The 16534-nt window shown below is 42.3% G+C and overlaps 1 protein-coding gene across 1 annotated transcript in view; it reads left to right on the top strand.

The window, feature by feature from the left end:
* The first annotated feature begins 778 nt into the window (after positions 1 to 778).
* The window catches only part of NRP1 (neuropilin 1), a 140239-nt gene continuing 124483 nt past the window's right edge, over positions 779 to 16534 (top strand). The window contains exons 1-3 of the mRNA XM_045007919.1: positions 779 to 997; positions 1179 to 1610; positions 4990 to 5164. Coding sequence (XP_044863854.1) covers positions 1544 to 1610; positions 4990 to 5164 — 242 coding nt within the window. The 5' untranslated portion in view covers positions 779 to 997; positions 1179 to 1543. The remainder of the gene's footprint in view (positions 998 to 1178; positions 1611 to 4989; positions 5165 to 16534) is intronic.

The following is a 16534-nucleotide window of genomic DNA, read 5'->3' as shown; positions in this document are numbered from 1 at the left end:
CACATTGCACAGTGAAGGATGGGGGCAGTGATGGTGGAAGCACTGGATGGTGGGCACATTGCACAGTGAAGGTTGGGGGCAGTGATGGTGGAAGCACTGGATGGTGGGCACATTGCACAGTGAAGGATGGGGGCAGTGATGGTGGAAGCACTGGATGGTGGGCACATTGCACAGTGAAGGTTGGGGGCAGTGATGGTGGAAGCACTGGATGGTGGACACATTGCACAGTGAAGGATGGGGGCAGTGATGGTGGAAGTCCTGGACGGTGCATGGTGGATGGTGGGCAGCGAGCACTGGAGCCAGGAGAGTGGCCATGGTGGACAATAAGCCCGGTTGGGAGAGGGACGTGGTTGTGGAGAGGCTGGAGCCGGGGGCGCGGGGAAGGGAGGGGAGGGAGACCCGGCGTGCGGGTGGCAGCTCACGGGCACGCTGGGTGTGAGCACCGGACACGCCATGCGGTGCATGGGAGGTGACGGGACGAGGTGATGGGTAGTGCCCGGTGGGGTCTGGGCTGGAGCCTGCTGCCTAATGACCGCGCCGTGGCTGCCGGCTCCGTCCCGCTGCACAGGGGCACCGCACGCCCGGTCAGTTTCACTTGGCTTTACCTGGCCCCCCGACTTGCCGTCCCCATTGGGAGAGGGGCGGCCCCTCTCCTCCCAGGCGCCTGTGGCGGTGGCTCCCAGCCCCCCGCTGAAGTTCAGGGCCCCGCCTGTTTTGTTTGTGTGTTGGTCCTTCCTTTCTGCCGGTGTCTTGGGGGGCTGAGGAGGAGGGCGGGGAGGGGGAGGGGACTGGGGCTGTGTTGACGGCGGCTCCTCTGCCTCTCTTATTGCCACGGAGTTGCGCTTCTCCTCCTCAGGCTGCAGGAAGGAGCCGCCCGGCGCTTCACACATCCCCACGATCCCCATCCTCCGCCTGGGTGCCCGTCAGAGCCGCTCGCCCGCCCGGCAGCAGCAGGGTCCCATTTGCAGGTGCCCCGCGCTCTCCCGCTACAGAGCAGGTTAGTCTCAGGCACTGGCACCCCGGGGCTGCTGGAGCGCGCCTACAAAGGGGGGCAGCGCCGGGGGAAACTTGTGTGTGTGGCTGAGTTACAGGCGAGCTGGTCTGGCTGGGGAAGGGAGGGACGCAGTTTGCACAACTCCTGTCTCTCTCTGCTCATCATTTCTCTCTCCTCTCCGCAGACCGCCCCCGCCCCCGGCCGGACCCCTCCCTTGGAGAAATCTTCCGGGGGGTTCCAGAAGCCGCCAGGATTTTTGTCTTCGTTGCCACTTGGCTTTCTAGCCTCTTTGGAAATGGCAGGGGCAGCGACGCCTGGAAAAGGAGCGAGTGTGGGAAAAGGGAGAGGAAACCGGAGCTAACTGACGGGAGGCAGGCGACTTGAGGCACACACAAAAAGAAGCGTCTCTGCCCCCAGGACTCAGCTGCTGCTGCGGAGCTAGCGTTCTGCCCCCAACTCCCGCCGCAGGATTTAAGAGCTAAGAGGAGTTTTCTGCTGTGAGGGGTGGATTTTTTTCTCTCTCTCCTTCTTCTACAATCAGAAAGGAAGATGGATTGGGGACTTCTCCTGCACTGTGCAGCCCTCACCTTCACCCTGGCCAGGGCTTTAAGGAGCGGTAAGTGACAGAGAAGACAACTGATTTCAAGTTATTCAGATAATATTTTCAGATGTAGGGCCCATTCGTGAGTTCTGATAACAAGCAAACAATGAGAAATGTTTTGCAGTGGCAGGAAGACCAACCTGAGTACTAGGATGAGGAGAACTTTTCAGTAAAAAACCCCGATTTGCATTACAGTGTCACATAATCATCACACTGCCTTTCAACTTTATTTTCAGCCCCTTTCGGTTGTTATATAAACGAGGGCTGCTCGCTTTCACAAGATTAGGGAAGCCAATTATCCTAATAACGTTTCCTCTCATTGGCAATTAAATAAGACTCTTAAAATCTGCAAGATGAGAGCACCTTAAAGGGAAGGCTTTTGTGGGGGTAGATATTCAAAATATCATCTTGTGTAGTTGTAGCTACCTGGCAGGTAGCCTGGCCAAGTAAGACATAACCTTTTTGTTGCAAAAGTCTGGAGTTCTCATGGAACTTGAATAGTGTCTATAGAGGAATCTGTAGGCTTGCAAGGGCTTGGGACTCAGTTCTAATAGAGAAATCCCATAACAATGACTTTTATATCTAATTTACTTTCAGGCAACACTTGAAAACACAGCTAATTAAAAACAATCAGCTCTTCCTTCTTTGAACAATGCCTCGGCACACTGAATATTCCCCTGAATTATGCACTTTTAAAGATGGTCTAATTGTAGGATTGTTTGACATTTAACTAGCAGACATGAAAGAACTCCCGTGAATTTTCCTTTCCCAGCAAATCCTGAGCAATTATTATTAACTAATTATCAAATATTTACTTTTGCCTGACTAGGCTTTCAATCAAAGTAATTAAAAGAAGAGAGCATCCTCCACTTGCAGTGGTATATTGTTTTAATAAGAGATCACAAGTGGAGTGTCCTGCACGGAGAGCAATGTAAATCACATTTTTATGATGAAAGTTAATCTCTTTGCAATAAATTTTGAGGAGGCTGCCTAATTTAATAAGCAAGAGATTCCTCCTCCAGTGATCTGACACAGAAGCAAACACATTAAGAAAGAAAGTGTGTGCCAGTCTTAGGTTGTGAATCTGTAGTGAGATCCCGCCTGGTCTAACCCTTGTGAGCTGTAGGTAAGGAGGTGGGGAGTGACAATAACCTCCTCCTTCTGTCTGAAGCCATTATTTGTAAATGTAAAATGACTGCTCCATATTTCTGCATCACTTTGGAGCAGCAGCAGAAGTGATAAAATAATGGGGATTGAACCAAAGCGTATAGGACTAAGTGAAATGAGGTGTAGGGGTGACATTGCAATATTACTGATAATAGTCTTTCTTTAAATACTGAGCAGAAATAGGGAGGGCTGTTGATGAAGAAACTGTCTGAGAAGCAAGCTGTCTGTGTAGGTATAGACTGGAGTCACCAAGGCCATTAACCTCTTCTGTAACTTACCAGACCTGCTAATGCCAATGTCCACCTCCGTCCAATACTAGTGTCTACTAAATTAATTCATTAACCTTATTTAGAACTAATGGTCCAAAGTCATCAGAAAACTGCCCTTCTTAATTAAGTGTTGGAGAGATTTCACAGACCCATAGAGTCTAGCAGTCCGCATTATCTTATTATACTGTCACTTTCCCAGAAGTCGCAGATTAAACAGCACTGGTGGTAGTGAGTCCGCCTCTACGTCTTCTGAAGTGACTCTGTCAAGTGACTAGAAACAGCACTGTTTTATTTCACTCACTGAAAGGATGCCAGATTCTGCCATGTTGTTTGCACAGAGCCGTAGTGGACTTAATAAGACAGGATCACTTCCCAAGTCTGCTACACATTGGAAATAATGCTAGGTTCCTTTGGAACCACAGATAGGCGAATCACAGAGATCACTAGCTGCAGATTTTGAGCTCTTGGTTGCAACACCTTTTTGTTCCTGGCAAAGATAAACAATTTGTTTTAGAAAGCAAAAACAGAAACAAATAACAGGCTAGGGCCAACTCAAGCAATATGGTTAGAAATATCTTGCCTTTGAACAAACAATATCATATATGTTGTCTCCTTCCTTTCTAATTTATGGCAAATGATTTCTATAATGCTTGTAGCTTTATGCATTTTTTATATGCACTTCATCTTTCATTTCCATTTGACCTGGTTTTCCTGTAATAAAATTCTGTACATTTATAAATTCATGCTGAGAGCAAAGAATGACATTTTCCTTCCACAGGGAATCTATGAGATACAGTATTACAAGCTGTATATACCATTATTGAGAAATAGTGATATATAGATTTATATTTATTAGTGCATGTATGCTTTCCTTCTGTAGTTTATTCTCATATTTTATTGCTGAAAATTGCATATCAGTATGTGAGGGAAAGTTTCTTTAGCTGAAGATCTATGGCAAAAAATCCATAATAATAAAAAGCCACAATGCAAACCTACACTGAGTAATGAATCAAATGACCTTACAGGTTGGATTACTTACAGGTTGGATTACTTACTTCTCTGTTCTTCCAATACACCTTAAAATGCGTAATCCTAACATTGTTTGCCAAAAGAGCAAGATGCAGCCACTATATTTCATACTTGCACTTGGTGACTGTGATAACTTTTCCAATTATTTTGCAATTAGAAATAAACCTGGGTGTTGTTTTTTTTTGTGGGGGAGAGAAGAAGGGAGGGTTGTTTCTGCTCCATTTCTTTGATCTGGTCTCCAAGCATGAACAAACTTCCTTAAAGGAGTAATACTGAATCATTTCTGCTTCACTAAATGCACTTTGTTCTCTGTTAGTCTGCATCTAAGGAGCACAGATAACTTCAAATTGTTTAGATTTATGGCCTGATAAAACAAAAGAAGGCTTTGCTGTAAGCGAGCAGGGGTCTATGAAGACAACTCCCCGATGGCCAATGACACAGACCAGGCTTATCATCAGAATAGCTGTGCAGGGGGTCAGACAGCATCTTTTTAGTCACTCTCCACTTAAAACTTGTTCCTTAATAAGATTACACGTCTCTGAGATAAATCTAAATGAAACCCCTCGGAGCCAGTGTTAACATCAATTGTGGGGATGCAGTGTTTTAATGCTGTAAGGGTTTTATTTGTGAAGGGAACCTTTGTAGAGAAACCGTTTTGAAACTTGGCCTCTCAAAATTAGAGCCACTATTTGCACAGATTAGCCCTGGAAGCAACAACTGGTGTACATCCAAATTTTGCATTATATTCTTTCCTACAGAAAATGTGATCTGTAAGAGATTACTTTAAACGTGTAGAATACAATAAAAGTTTGCTAAAGGAAAATGTAGAAAACACATTTTAACCACACTTGATTCATTCAGCTGTACTCGAAGATTTGTGATTGATTGGAGATGATAAACTGAACAGGAAATGTTTGTTTTCATTGCAGATAAATGCGGCGATAATATAAAAATTGTAAACCCTGGGTACCTTACTTCTCCTGGATATCCTAATTCCTATAATCCAAGCCAAAAATGTGAATGGCTGATTCAGGCTCCTGAACCATACCAGAGAATTATGATCAACTTCAACCCTCACTTTGATTTGGAGGACAGAGACTGCAAGTAAGTGAGACCTTCAGTAAAGGGCGCCAGAGCACCATCTAGTGGATAAAAATGTTCATATTGTCCTAATGTCTACATGGGAAATAACAGCTGTGTCCAAGATAGTGTGTAAAATGAATCCATCAGGGATTTGAATCCGGACCAGATAATATGTTAGTGCCAAGATGCTTAAATTAGGTTTTGTGCTTCCTAAACCTCAAAAACCAGCAAGATTATCTTTTTTTAACCTTGTAATCCTTCTGTCTGCTTTTCCTGGATACAGAGGCTCAATAATTGTTTTTCCTGTTGAAACTCTTTCCTCAGTATTTGCAGTCATTTAGTGGTGGTAGTGTGTATGTGAGCCAGTGGATGGAGCTTTGGTTTGTACTTTTCCGAAACAGTTAACTACTAAAGTTCTTTGAGAACCATGCACAGTAAAAGTGGATTAGTAGTATTATTAGGGGGGAAATGTTATAATTTTCTACTATTTAAAAATTACATTTGAATTACTTATATGTGATGAGAGAAGCCATACCTTAGTGTGGCTTTATAATACATTTTATGGGAATGTGACCAGGATGGGGGATTTTTGCCACAATATGAAACACATTAGTTCCATGTTTTTAATTTAAAAAATAAGTACCATAAAATAATTCTCTCCTTCATGTTAGTTAACTGCTCCAAACAATCTGGTGAGAGGTGTATATTTTCTCAAAGCACTGACTTCTCTTAACAATCTAGTCTAGACTGAGAGATTCCTCTGACCCATTGGAAAGGGGCAGTGTATAGCAGTCTGATAGTCACAATTCCCCTCTCTGGTTTTCTCCTAGGGGTCTCTCTCAGATTGCTTCCCCTACTTGATCAATTCAGTAGGCTGAGAGGAGGTAGGGTGGAGTCAAGCTCCACCCTTTCATCCCCTTTGCTCACCCACTCCCCACTCTGCAGTCATGAGAACAGCCCAGCAGAAGGTACTCTCCACCCCCATCTCCGTGACCGAAAAGCAGGTAGTTTGCACATGATGACCCATGGTCTGATTGTGCCCCATTTCATTACAGTCAGTCCACAAACTTGGTCCACTTCTTTCATCAAGAACACATTTTAATTATTGATTATTTATACAGCTCCAGAAGTGTGCATGGCCTTTTATAGATAAAAAAAGATATAGTTCTTGCTCACAGATGCTGATCCTGCAAGTTATTGAGTGCCCTCAGCTAAGAAACTAAATTTGAAAACAATGAGAGTTGAAGGTGCTCGGCACCTCACAGGACTTTTCAGCATCTCTCAGGATCAGGTCCTAAATGTAGCATTATCTGAGGAGAGGTGGTGACACGCAATGGGGAGGAGAAGGTTATGATTACTCAAAGACAGTGCTTACACTGAAGTGCTTAACTTTTATCATACACATCTTCTTGGTTCCAATTTTTGTAATAACAAATTGAGTTAGTTACTTAATGAATATTAATTTCACTTAGAATTAACTTGTTTAGTGACCAAGTGTAGTAGTTTGGTTTACATTTCATAAATTTTCAGTGTTTTGCATAATCCAGCATAGGCCAGTGTTTCACATACCATGTGTGGGTAATAACAAAAGAAGGCTCCATGTTTGTAAAACTAAACTGGACGTTTATTAAAGCACCTGTGTTGCAACTGCAGCTAGCATTCAAGCCATGTGTACATGGTCTGACTGCCTAGTGCCTTCTCCAAACTCTTCCCTCCAGCAACCTGTGCGCCTCCCTCCAAGTTCCAAGAAGGTTGATGGAGCCAATTCTAGTTTCCAGTTAAGATTATGCTTCTGAATATGTTTCAGAGTAGCAGCTGTGTTAGTCTGTATCCGCAAAAAGAACAGGAGTACTTGTGGCACCTTAGAGACTAACAAATTTATTTCAGCATGAGCTTTCGTGAGCTACAGCTCACTTCTTCGGATGCATAGAATGGAACACACAGACAGGAGATATTTATACATACAGAGAATATGGTTATTACTGCAGGCAACACAGTTCAGAACTCTTTAATCAGTTATATATATGCAGTTGTCCACTTGCATATATTTTATAAATGTCATTATGTTCCATTTCCCTTCTGTACACAGGCTTGTTGCTAATCTTTAGAGGTGTTTGTATCTGGATATCAATTTTTTCTGCAGTTTAGGTAGGTATCAGAGAAGGAAATAGAACATATTGTAGGGTAAAACCTTTTGTGTTCCTTGGCAGATTACACTTATTCCAAGGTTCTAAAACAGTCTCAGTCCAATATAACAGTAAATGATGTACAGTATGTAACTATTTAGATAAGAAATAGTCATTGTTATGTAGAGATGCACTAAATATGCAAGCTGGTTTTTGGTGCATTGGGGCCTTAGCCAATAAAGGAGCTGAATTCCCCAATTCCATCACTTCCTGCTCCCTTCTTCTCCCCTCTTAGTAACTCACCTTGAATCATTTCTTCCTCCCAAAGGACCTCCCTATTATTGACAGTTGTCTATAGCAAGGTCTGTTCCCAGGTGGCCAGAAACTTTGCAGGCAGAGTAGTTTGAATTGGACTCTTGGGGAGTGACCATGATGGTTCAAGTGTTATTTGGTGAACTCTTAAATGCAGAACTTTAGGATACCTACTATTTAATCTCTAGCTACAATTTTGCTTATACTTAAGGCTGTCCCATTTAACTTGAGAGTAAGTGGGTTTGTATGTTAGCTGACTAATGTAAAAATGATTTCAGCAACAGGCAGCTATCAAGAAACAGTCTGGTTTGAAATTTCACTGTCTGCTGAAGAAATTCATATTCGTGTTACCGGATCTTTGTTAAAGCAATAAACAAACATAATAAAACATATGACACGGTTATTTGCAATTAAGTAAATTTTGATTTCCTAATATAAGCTTCAATTTATTTGCCAGCTGTGTGTGTAATATAGAAATGTGGCATTTCAAACTAGTCTGTAGTTTACTTAAAGTTGCAACCATAGAAATTAATAAACAGCTAATATGACGTGCAGACAGAAATTCAGAGATTGGGAAATAAAATGTCTGGGAAGGAAAAAAGGGGCACTGTTGAAAAACTCTGGGCCCTGGATACAATTATACTGGACTAGTAGAGCAGATGTTGTCTTGGACTAAATCCTGAACTCCTTATGTCAATAGAGGTTTAGTTTGTTTGTTTCTCCCTGAGTGAGGACTAAGAACTTCTAGAGTTTGGTCCCTAAAGAATAATGATGAGGACCTGGAAATTTCACTGAGCCTATGGAGAAAAGCAATAAGACCTTTAGATGTATGTCCAGTTATTCTTTATTCTCAACAAGAGAGCCAAGGCATCTCATCTATCTTTCATGTACATTGGTGTAAATCAAGATTAAATCCATTGAAGCCAGTGAACTTATACGCATGTAAAACTAGTGTCAATGAAAGGAGAATTAGGCTCAAGAATTGTAAATATTAGCTATACTGGTGGCACTCTTAGCGAGTATCTTTGTGTCTTAAGATTTTGGAAGTTCCACATTACATGCCTGGTGTAAATGTAACTAGCAATTATGTTTTGTTCTAACTGAAGAATATTTCCCAAATGTTTTCTAATAATCATATGGTATGTCATGTGATATCTATGTAATCACTGTGAATATACTTTATTTGAGGAAGTTGTATTATTTTAAATTTCAAGTAAGCAGAACTAAAATTCAAGTTTCTTCAGAGAAATCCCAGAGGGCTCAGCTTTCATCATATTGGGGAATAAAGATACAATAGTAATTAAGTAAATGTACTTTCACACAATTTAGACAGCTCTAATGAAAAATATCCTAAGGACAGAATTACCAAACAAGAACTCTGGAAATACACTGTCTCAACCGGATGTGTAAAATCATGTCTTGCAGCCTAAAAACATAAACTGTACATTCATAACAGTATAAGGGTATATTCTCCTCACAAATGTACATAATGATACCTTTTAACATTAATGGGAGCTACATACCTGCTTCAGGAAAGAATGAAATGCAAATTCTGGTGGAGGTTTCAAAAGAATACAAGTTTGTGCTTATTGATTATTTTGCCCTCTCACAAACAAGCCGCTGTTTGTGAAGACAGGAACACAATTAGAAGTAAAAGGAGGAGACAAAACATATGGTTGACTATTACCTAAAATGCTCCAATATTTGTTGCATGTTGTAAATGCTTTTCAGCACTTAGCTAGGATGTACAAGTCTTGTGTTGCGTAAAGTATCCTACTGTGTAAATGTAGCCATCTTGAATCTTGTAAAACTTTATATCTGGAAATAAACAAGGATGTCACTGATACAGTACTTTGAATTTATGGAACTTTTCCGGTTTCCCAGCAATGCAAACTATCAGCATGATAATTTATAATGGTTTGTGACAAATGCTGCTGAGCAAAGAGGTGTGTGGTTACATTCAGATCAGATATCATCATCTAGGGAGCAATAAAAATTTCACAGACACTAGGTTAAAAACATTAAGAAAATGAATATGAAGCTTCAGCAGACAAGGGCTTGAGGAAGGTGGAGGGATGGATAAAAAAAGCCCAATAGTGGTTTCCTTACTGACAAATTATTAACTTTGTTGTCAGACTTAACTGTATGGTTTTACAAGACTTACATAGATACACTACTGCAGTAGAGTTGTTTTATTGGCATAATTTAGATATGCAGAGAGTACTATCATCCTTGTTTGGCAATTACTGAGCGTGTATGTACTGTAGCCAGCTCAGTTCAAATGGAAAATTTGTTCATTTTGGAAACATTCAAATTTTAGAAGGAGAGATTTGATAGTTAATTGTTCTTTAAATTGGGTTTATAAGGGATTAGTTACACTGCTGAGATTAGAAATTATATAGAAATTGCAATCAAGGATAGATAGCAAAAATATGTTTGTTTATCAATACAGCCCCTCAAAGTCCTTGATCTGGAGAAGAAACATGGTTATTTAGATATACACCTCTACCTCGATATAATGCTGTCCTCGGGAGCCAAAAAATCTTACTGCGTTATAGGTGAAACCGCGTTATATCAAACTTGCTTTGCTCAGCCGGAGTGCGCAGCCCTGCCCCTCCCGGAGCACTGCTTTACCGCGTTATATCAGAATTCATGTTATATTGGGTTGCGTTATATTGAGGTAGAGGTGTATCAGATGAAATTCTACCCCACTGCAGTGACTTCAATGGGGCCAGCATTTCACCCATCCTTTCCATTTCTAAATAATGTCAATGTAATTTGGTTATAAACCTGCAGCTATAACAACCTACAGTTGATAAAATAAGACAATACTCAATGTATGGCACTATTTTGGCACTGCTTTAGTGACACCATCAGTTTCTGCAGAATTTAAGCGTTCATTCACATTTGTCTAAACTCAGACCCTTATTCTCATTGTCTGCTTCGTACCATTCCAGCTAGTGCACAATTGCCTTAAACCTAGTGGATCCAGCCACTTGAGGATTATCCTTGTGTAAGGGGAACCTTGGGTGGCATACAGCTGCTGTAATGACTCCAGTATATCTCTATCTCTCTCTCTCACACACACACACACACACCAGCTGCCTGTGCAGTCAGGGAGGCTGGGGAAAGAGGACACTGCCAGAGTATCCCATCATTGTTTGACTATGAGAAAAGTTCCTGGATCCATTGGCAGTGATGCAAATTACAGCAGTCTTCGGGCTGCTCAAAGTTGTGCCGAAGCACTGGCCCAATGGTCCCCAGCCCCACAGCTGTACAATGCCCTCTCCAGGTGCAACATAAGATCTGGGCCTAAGTATGTAGGGTCTGATCCTGCACTCATCAATGTCAATGGGAGTTTTGCCTTTGATTTCTATAGGAGCAGAATGAAGTCATTGTTCTCTATGGTTGTGAAGAAAGATGGAACATGTATCTTGTATAGCTGATCTATAAACGGTGTCTATATTAGATATTTCAGTCAGGTTTGACAATGGGTATCAAACAAGGTTCCTCACACCCTCTTTTAACTGGTTTTGAGCTTGGCTGTCTTGCTGATGTAGACAGGGTCAAATGAATGAAACTCCAGTTGTAGCAAATGGTGGGTTGACTAGAAGGACATGCAAAGGAACAATCGAATTCAGCACTGGTTGACAGTGGGGATGGAGGAGTCATGTCTGATCACTGTCTGACCCAGCTGAAAATCCTAACACAGACAGCCACTGAGCCTGTAGATAGAAAGATGGGAACAATAGTTACTGCTACTGCTCTCATTTACAATAATGGATAGTTTACTAATGATTTCAGTGGGAGCAAAATTCAGGCTCTAAACAAATGCAAACTGCCCCCCCAATCATTTCAGTGGGCATTAACACTGAAGCCTAACAATGACACTTAAATAATGTCCATATTTATGTATGTACGTATTTATTTATTTTGATTTAGACTAAACAAAAATTACCCACCTTCAGGCTTAGAGAACCCTGCCAACTATTTAAAATTACGTAAATAAAATATGTTGTTAACTGTTTCATTGCCAATTATTTTATAAGAATACTATTGGACATACTACACTTAGCTTTCTGGGGTCAGTCCCGAAGCCCCCTCCAGACAGACAGTGTGTAGGGTGTGCTGTGGGCATTCCTGAAGGAAGTACTGCTGCATTCTAGCAATAACTGGAGACAGGCTGACCCTCCTGTGGCCAGTGCTAGCTTGGCTTTGAGCTGAGAGCAGAGGTTCTCAAACTTGCAGGCACACCCCTAGGAGGGACATGGAATGCATTCAGGGGGCATGAGAAGGCACAGTGAAGAGCGGCAGCTGCTGGCTGGGCGCCCAACTTTGAAGGCAGCACCACCACCAGCAATACCTGGTATGGTATTGCCACCCTTACTTCTGTGCTCCTGCTGGTGGCAGCGCTGCCTTCCGAGCTGGGTGGCCGGAAAGCTGTATACTATATCGGGGTGGGCAAACTTTTTGGCCTGAGGGCCACATCTGGGAATAGAAATTGTATGGCAGGCCATGAATGCTCACAAAATTGAGGTTGGAGTGTGGGAGGGGTTGAGGGCTCTGGATGGGGGGGGTGGGCTCTGAGATGGGACCAGAAATGAGGAGTTCAGGATGCGGAAGGAGGCTCTGAGCTGGGGTGGGGGAGTGGGGTGTGTGGGGTATGTGAGGGCTCCAGCTGGGGGTACAGGCTCTGGGGTGGGGCTGAGGATGAGGGGTTTGGGGTGCAGGAGTATGCTGCAGGCTGGGACCAAGGGATTTGGAGGGTGGGAGGGGGATCCAGGGTGGGGCAGGGGGTTGGGGTGTGGGAAGGAGTGTAGGCTCTGCCTGGGGGTGTGGGCTTTGGGGTGGGGCTGAATATGAGGGGTTTGGGGTGCAGGATGATGCTGTGGGCTGGGATCAAGGGGTTGGGAGGGCAGGAAGGGGATAAGGGCTGGGGCATGGGTAGAGGCTCAGGGGTGCAGGGTCCGGCCAGTGCTTACCTCAAGTGGCTCCCGGAAGCAGTGGCATGGCCCAGCTCCTATGCATAGGGGCAGCCAGGGGGCTCTGCTCTGCACGCTGCCTCCTCCCCAAGCACTGCTCCTGCAGCTCCCATTGGCCAGGAACTGCAGCCAATGGGAGCTGCGGGGGTGGTGCTTGGGGAGGGGGCAGCATGCAGAGTGGAGCCCCCTAGCTGCCCCTACATGTAGGCGCTGGAGCGGGGCTATGCTGCTACTTCTGGGAGCCTCGTGGAGCGACCCCCGACCCAGCTCCCCAGCTGGAGCACCGGAGCGCCAGAACGGGGCAAGCCTCAGACCCCGTTCCCCAGTGGGAGCTCAAGGGATGGATTAAAATGGGTGGTGGGCCAGATCCGGCCCCCAGGCCATAGTTTGCCCATCCCTGTACTATATACTTAAATGGCTCTGTTTGAATCAGTGCCTTACTGTTTTTAATATTTAGTGGGAATGACATGTTGATTTTTTTTATCGGTATATGTACTTGTGTGGCAGGATGGTGGGATGTAAACTACTACAGACACAAAGAAAGGGGGCATGATCAGATAAGTTTGAGAATCACTGGCTTAGAGCACCCCTCAGGCTGTTCTAATCTGTGGCACAAGGCCCCAGCTTGCTCCAGGATCAGGGAAGCACAAATGTCATCTTTGCAGTGGATCCTGCACACAACTGAGGACTGGGCCTTTTATTCCTAAGTAATATTTTTTTATTTCATTATGCACTCTGGATCATAAGAACTATACAAAAGTATGTGCTCTTGTTTTATAGACTCAGCCTGTACTTGCAGCCAAGTACCATACACAAGTTTCTAAAGATAGTTCAGGGTAGTTTTAATGAGCTTTAGAGACTAAATCAAAATTGAAAGAAGTTGGAAATTATATTGTGTTGCTGATTATATGATGTAATAGCCAGGCTTTTTTTGTTACTCATCTAAACTGTTATGAATAGTCTCTATTGTCAGACTATTGAAGTGTTTCTTCTGCAGAGTATTGTTGTTTGGTATTGAGCTTTTTCAAAAGTATTAGTGAAATCATGACAAAATATTGGTTGTGTTTCACTTCACTAGTGGATCTTAGCTTGACAAGTATCCTCCTTTCATTTATTATTAATTGTAATTTCTTTGGAGTAGAGCCCATCTTTTCACTCAAGGTATGTACATTGTCAGCACAATCAAGCTTCAAACTTTGATTGGGGTCACTATGTACTAGTACATTACATACAATAATAATATTGATATAGGTAGATGTTAATATTAATGTATATACTTAAATGAACTGTGGGGGAAATTGAATGTTGAAGTGCTATAATCAGATACCTTTCAACCAATAACACTGTTAGAAGGGTGTAACATGGAGTCCTTAGGTCCTGATCCTCTGGCCTTCAGTGATGTCAAGGTCAGTTATAAAAAGACAGAGCACAGAGTCAGGGTCTTTTATAAACGGAAACACGTTGTATTAGAGACAGTCGTATGAAGTTGTCTGCATTCTTTAATTTGACTTCTCTTCTGCCCCCTCAGTGGTGATTTAATTAAAACAAAACCCCATGTGTTAATGGAAATTAGTTTACTTAATTATAACTTGTTCTAAGCTACAACATTTGATCATAACTTTTGATAATTACAATATACAGGCCTTTATATGATTTATGTAAAACCAAATTCAATTTTGTTTCTTTTGTAGTGTTCCCAAAGCATTAAATTATTTGTCTGACTGTGAGTGCATGATACGCATACACACACGCATATATAGACAGATTATGTACACATACATATATATTATATGGACATATATATATTACACACACACACACGTGTGTGTATACATAGGTACATATGTTTATGTGTATAATATAGATATGTTAGCTTTTGCAGGCATTCCAAAAGTAAGTCTACTAATTAAAGCTCTAATACCCATCTTAAGGCTGATAATTAGGTATAAAGAAAACAAGAGACAGGATTAGTGTTCAGATCATGTTCCAAATGCTTCTTAATTGGGTGTTTGTAATCAGTCCTGATTGCACGAGGCAGTGGTTTGGCAGAATAAAGAAAGAAAATGGCTTATCCCTACTATTTTCCTGTTAGTTGACTTGGACATAGTATTTTGGTCAGGATCCAATGGCATGATGTCAAAGAAGGTAACTTTGTCAGCTACAGATATGCTCATAAAACACACAAAACCCCCCTCACTCGTGCTCTTTTGAAAAATAAAAAATGAATATTCTTTAGAACTAGCTCGAAACAAGTGAGTTTTTTTCATTCAGAATCTTATAAAGTGTTTTCAAGGGGACCATAGACGAGACTTTGTTCCGCTGGTCTCCCTCCACCACTGACTGCTGAAATTAGGTCTGAGTTCACTTTAAGCTTTCATTTTGTTGCCCTTGGCTTTCTTCTTGCTGTTCTCCACCACAAAACCGCACAATTTGGTATAATGATTATTTCTTTATCTTAAGTAACCAAATAATTTTTCAAGCAGGGTGACAGATTTCATTCTTGTACTATGGGAGACAAGCACCTGGTTAGTTCCATAGAGAGTTGTGATGACGTTCCTGAATGGGATTTGAAAGTTTTATAAGTCACCTGGCAACTTTTGGGGAGCACAGGTAATTTGCTTCTCTGTAATAGGTCCCAAAATATGAGAATAAATCCCAACTTACAAAGATGATACCATGTCTTGTGTGATATCATGCATAACAATTCATTTAAATAGAAAGAAACTGCCTTTTTAGAGTAGATTTGCATATTAAAAGGCAGATCTTGCATAACAATACAAAATGAAGATTTTAGAAGGGTTTTCAGTTAAAAAAATTAAGAGGACAGTCGACAAAATAATTTATTTTTATTCATGTCAATATACTTGTAAGTGGGAGACTCAAGTTTAGTGTTTCCCAAACTTTTGAAAGCTGAGCCCCCCTTCAGGAAAGTAAAACTAATCACCCCCATCCCACCATCTGTTGCTAAAGGGCTACACATCTTAATTTATAGATTTTCTGTTCCTGACTAGTACTTCAGTTTCTCTCCCTCTCCTCCTTTCCCCCCATTCTCCACACATATTTTGGAAAATGCGTGGGTCTCCCTTCTTACATGGTCTAATGAGTTGTGAAATAGTTAAAAATGTTGACATTTAAAGTTAGTACCCCCAAAAATGATGGGGCAATTCACACATCAAAACTCTTGTTCAGGCTATCTGCAAATTCAGGCAGACATTCTGCATCAGTTGCATTTGCTTCACATTTTGAAGATTTTCATAGCTAGACATTTATTCCATTTTTAAATGAAAGCTGAAACTCTGGAGAACAATTGAGAGGTCTGTCTACATCTCCATAGCTAGTCTGCCACACTTTGGGAAGCACTATTTTTGGGAGCCAAATTTATTCATCATCTTACCGATGTAAGATGGATAGTATGATGGGACTGCCTATGATGGCATGTGGCCCATCAGCGACTGCCAGTAGCAAAAATCCCCAACGGCTGGAGAGGGGACACTAGATGTGGAGGGTTCTGAGTTACTACAGAGAATTATTTCCCATGTATCTTCCTGGGGGGTCTTGCGCACATGCTCAGGGTCTAACTAATTGCTGTATTTGAGATTGGGGAGGAATTTCCCCCCAGGTCAGATTGGCAGAGACCCTGGGAATTTTTCACCTTCCTCTGCGGGATGGGGCATGAGTCACTTGCAGGTTTAAACTAGTGTAAATGGTGAATTCTTTGTAACTTGGAAGTCTTTAAACCATGATTTCAGGACTTCAGTAACTCAGCCAGAGGTTAGGGGTCTATTTCAGGAGTGGGTGAGGTTTTGTGGACTACAAGTGCAGGAGGTCAGACTCAGGGCCAACCAGACGGGGGGCCAGGAAGGCCATTTGGCCTGGGCCTCAAGCTCAAAGGGGGGCCTCAAATTTAGACAAGTTTTAATTTTTTTAAGTATCAGAGGGGTAGCCGTGTTAGTCTGGTTCTGTAGAAGCAG

This window comes from Mauremys mutica, chromosome 2 (genome assembly GCF_020497125.1).
Source record: "Mauremys mutica isolate MM-2020 ecotype Southern chromosome 2, ASM2049712v1, whole genome shotgun sequence".
In the NCBI taxonomy this organism is placed as follows: domain Eukaryota; kingdom Metazoa; phylum Chordata; order Testudines; family Geoemydidae; genus Mauremys; species Mauremys mutica.
Note: the sequence above shows the minus strand (reverse complement) of the source record. Positions and strands in the feature narration are given on the sequence as shown.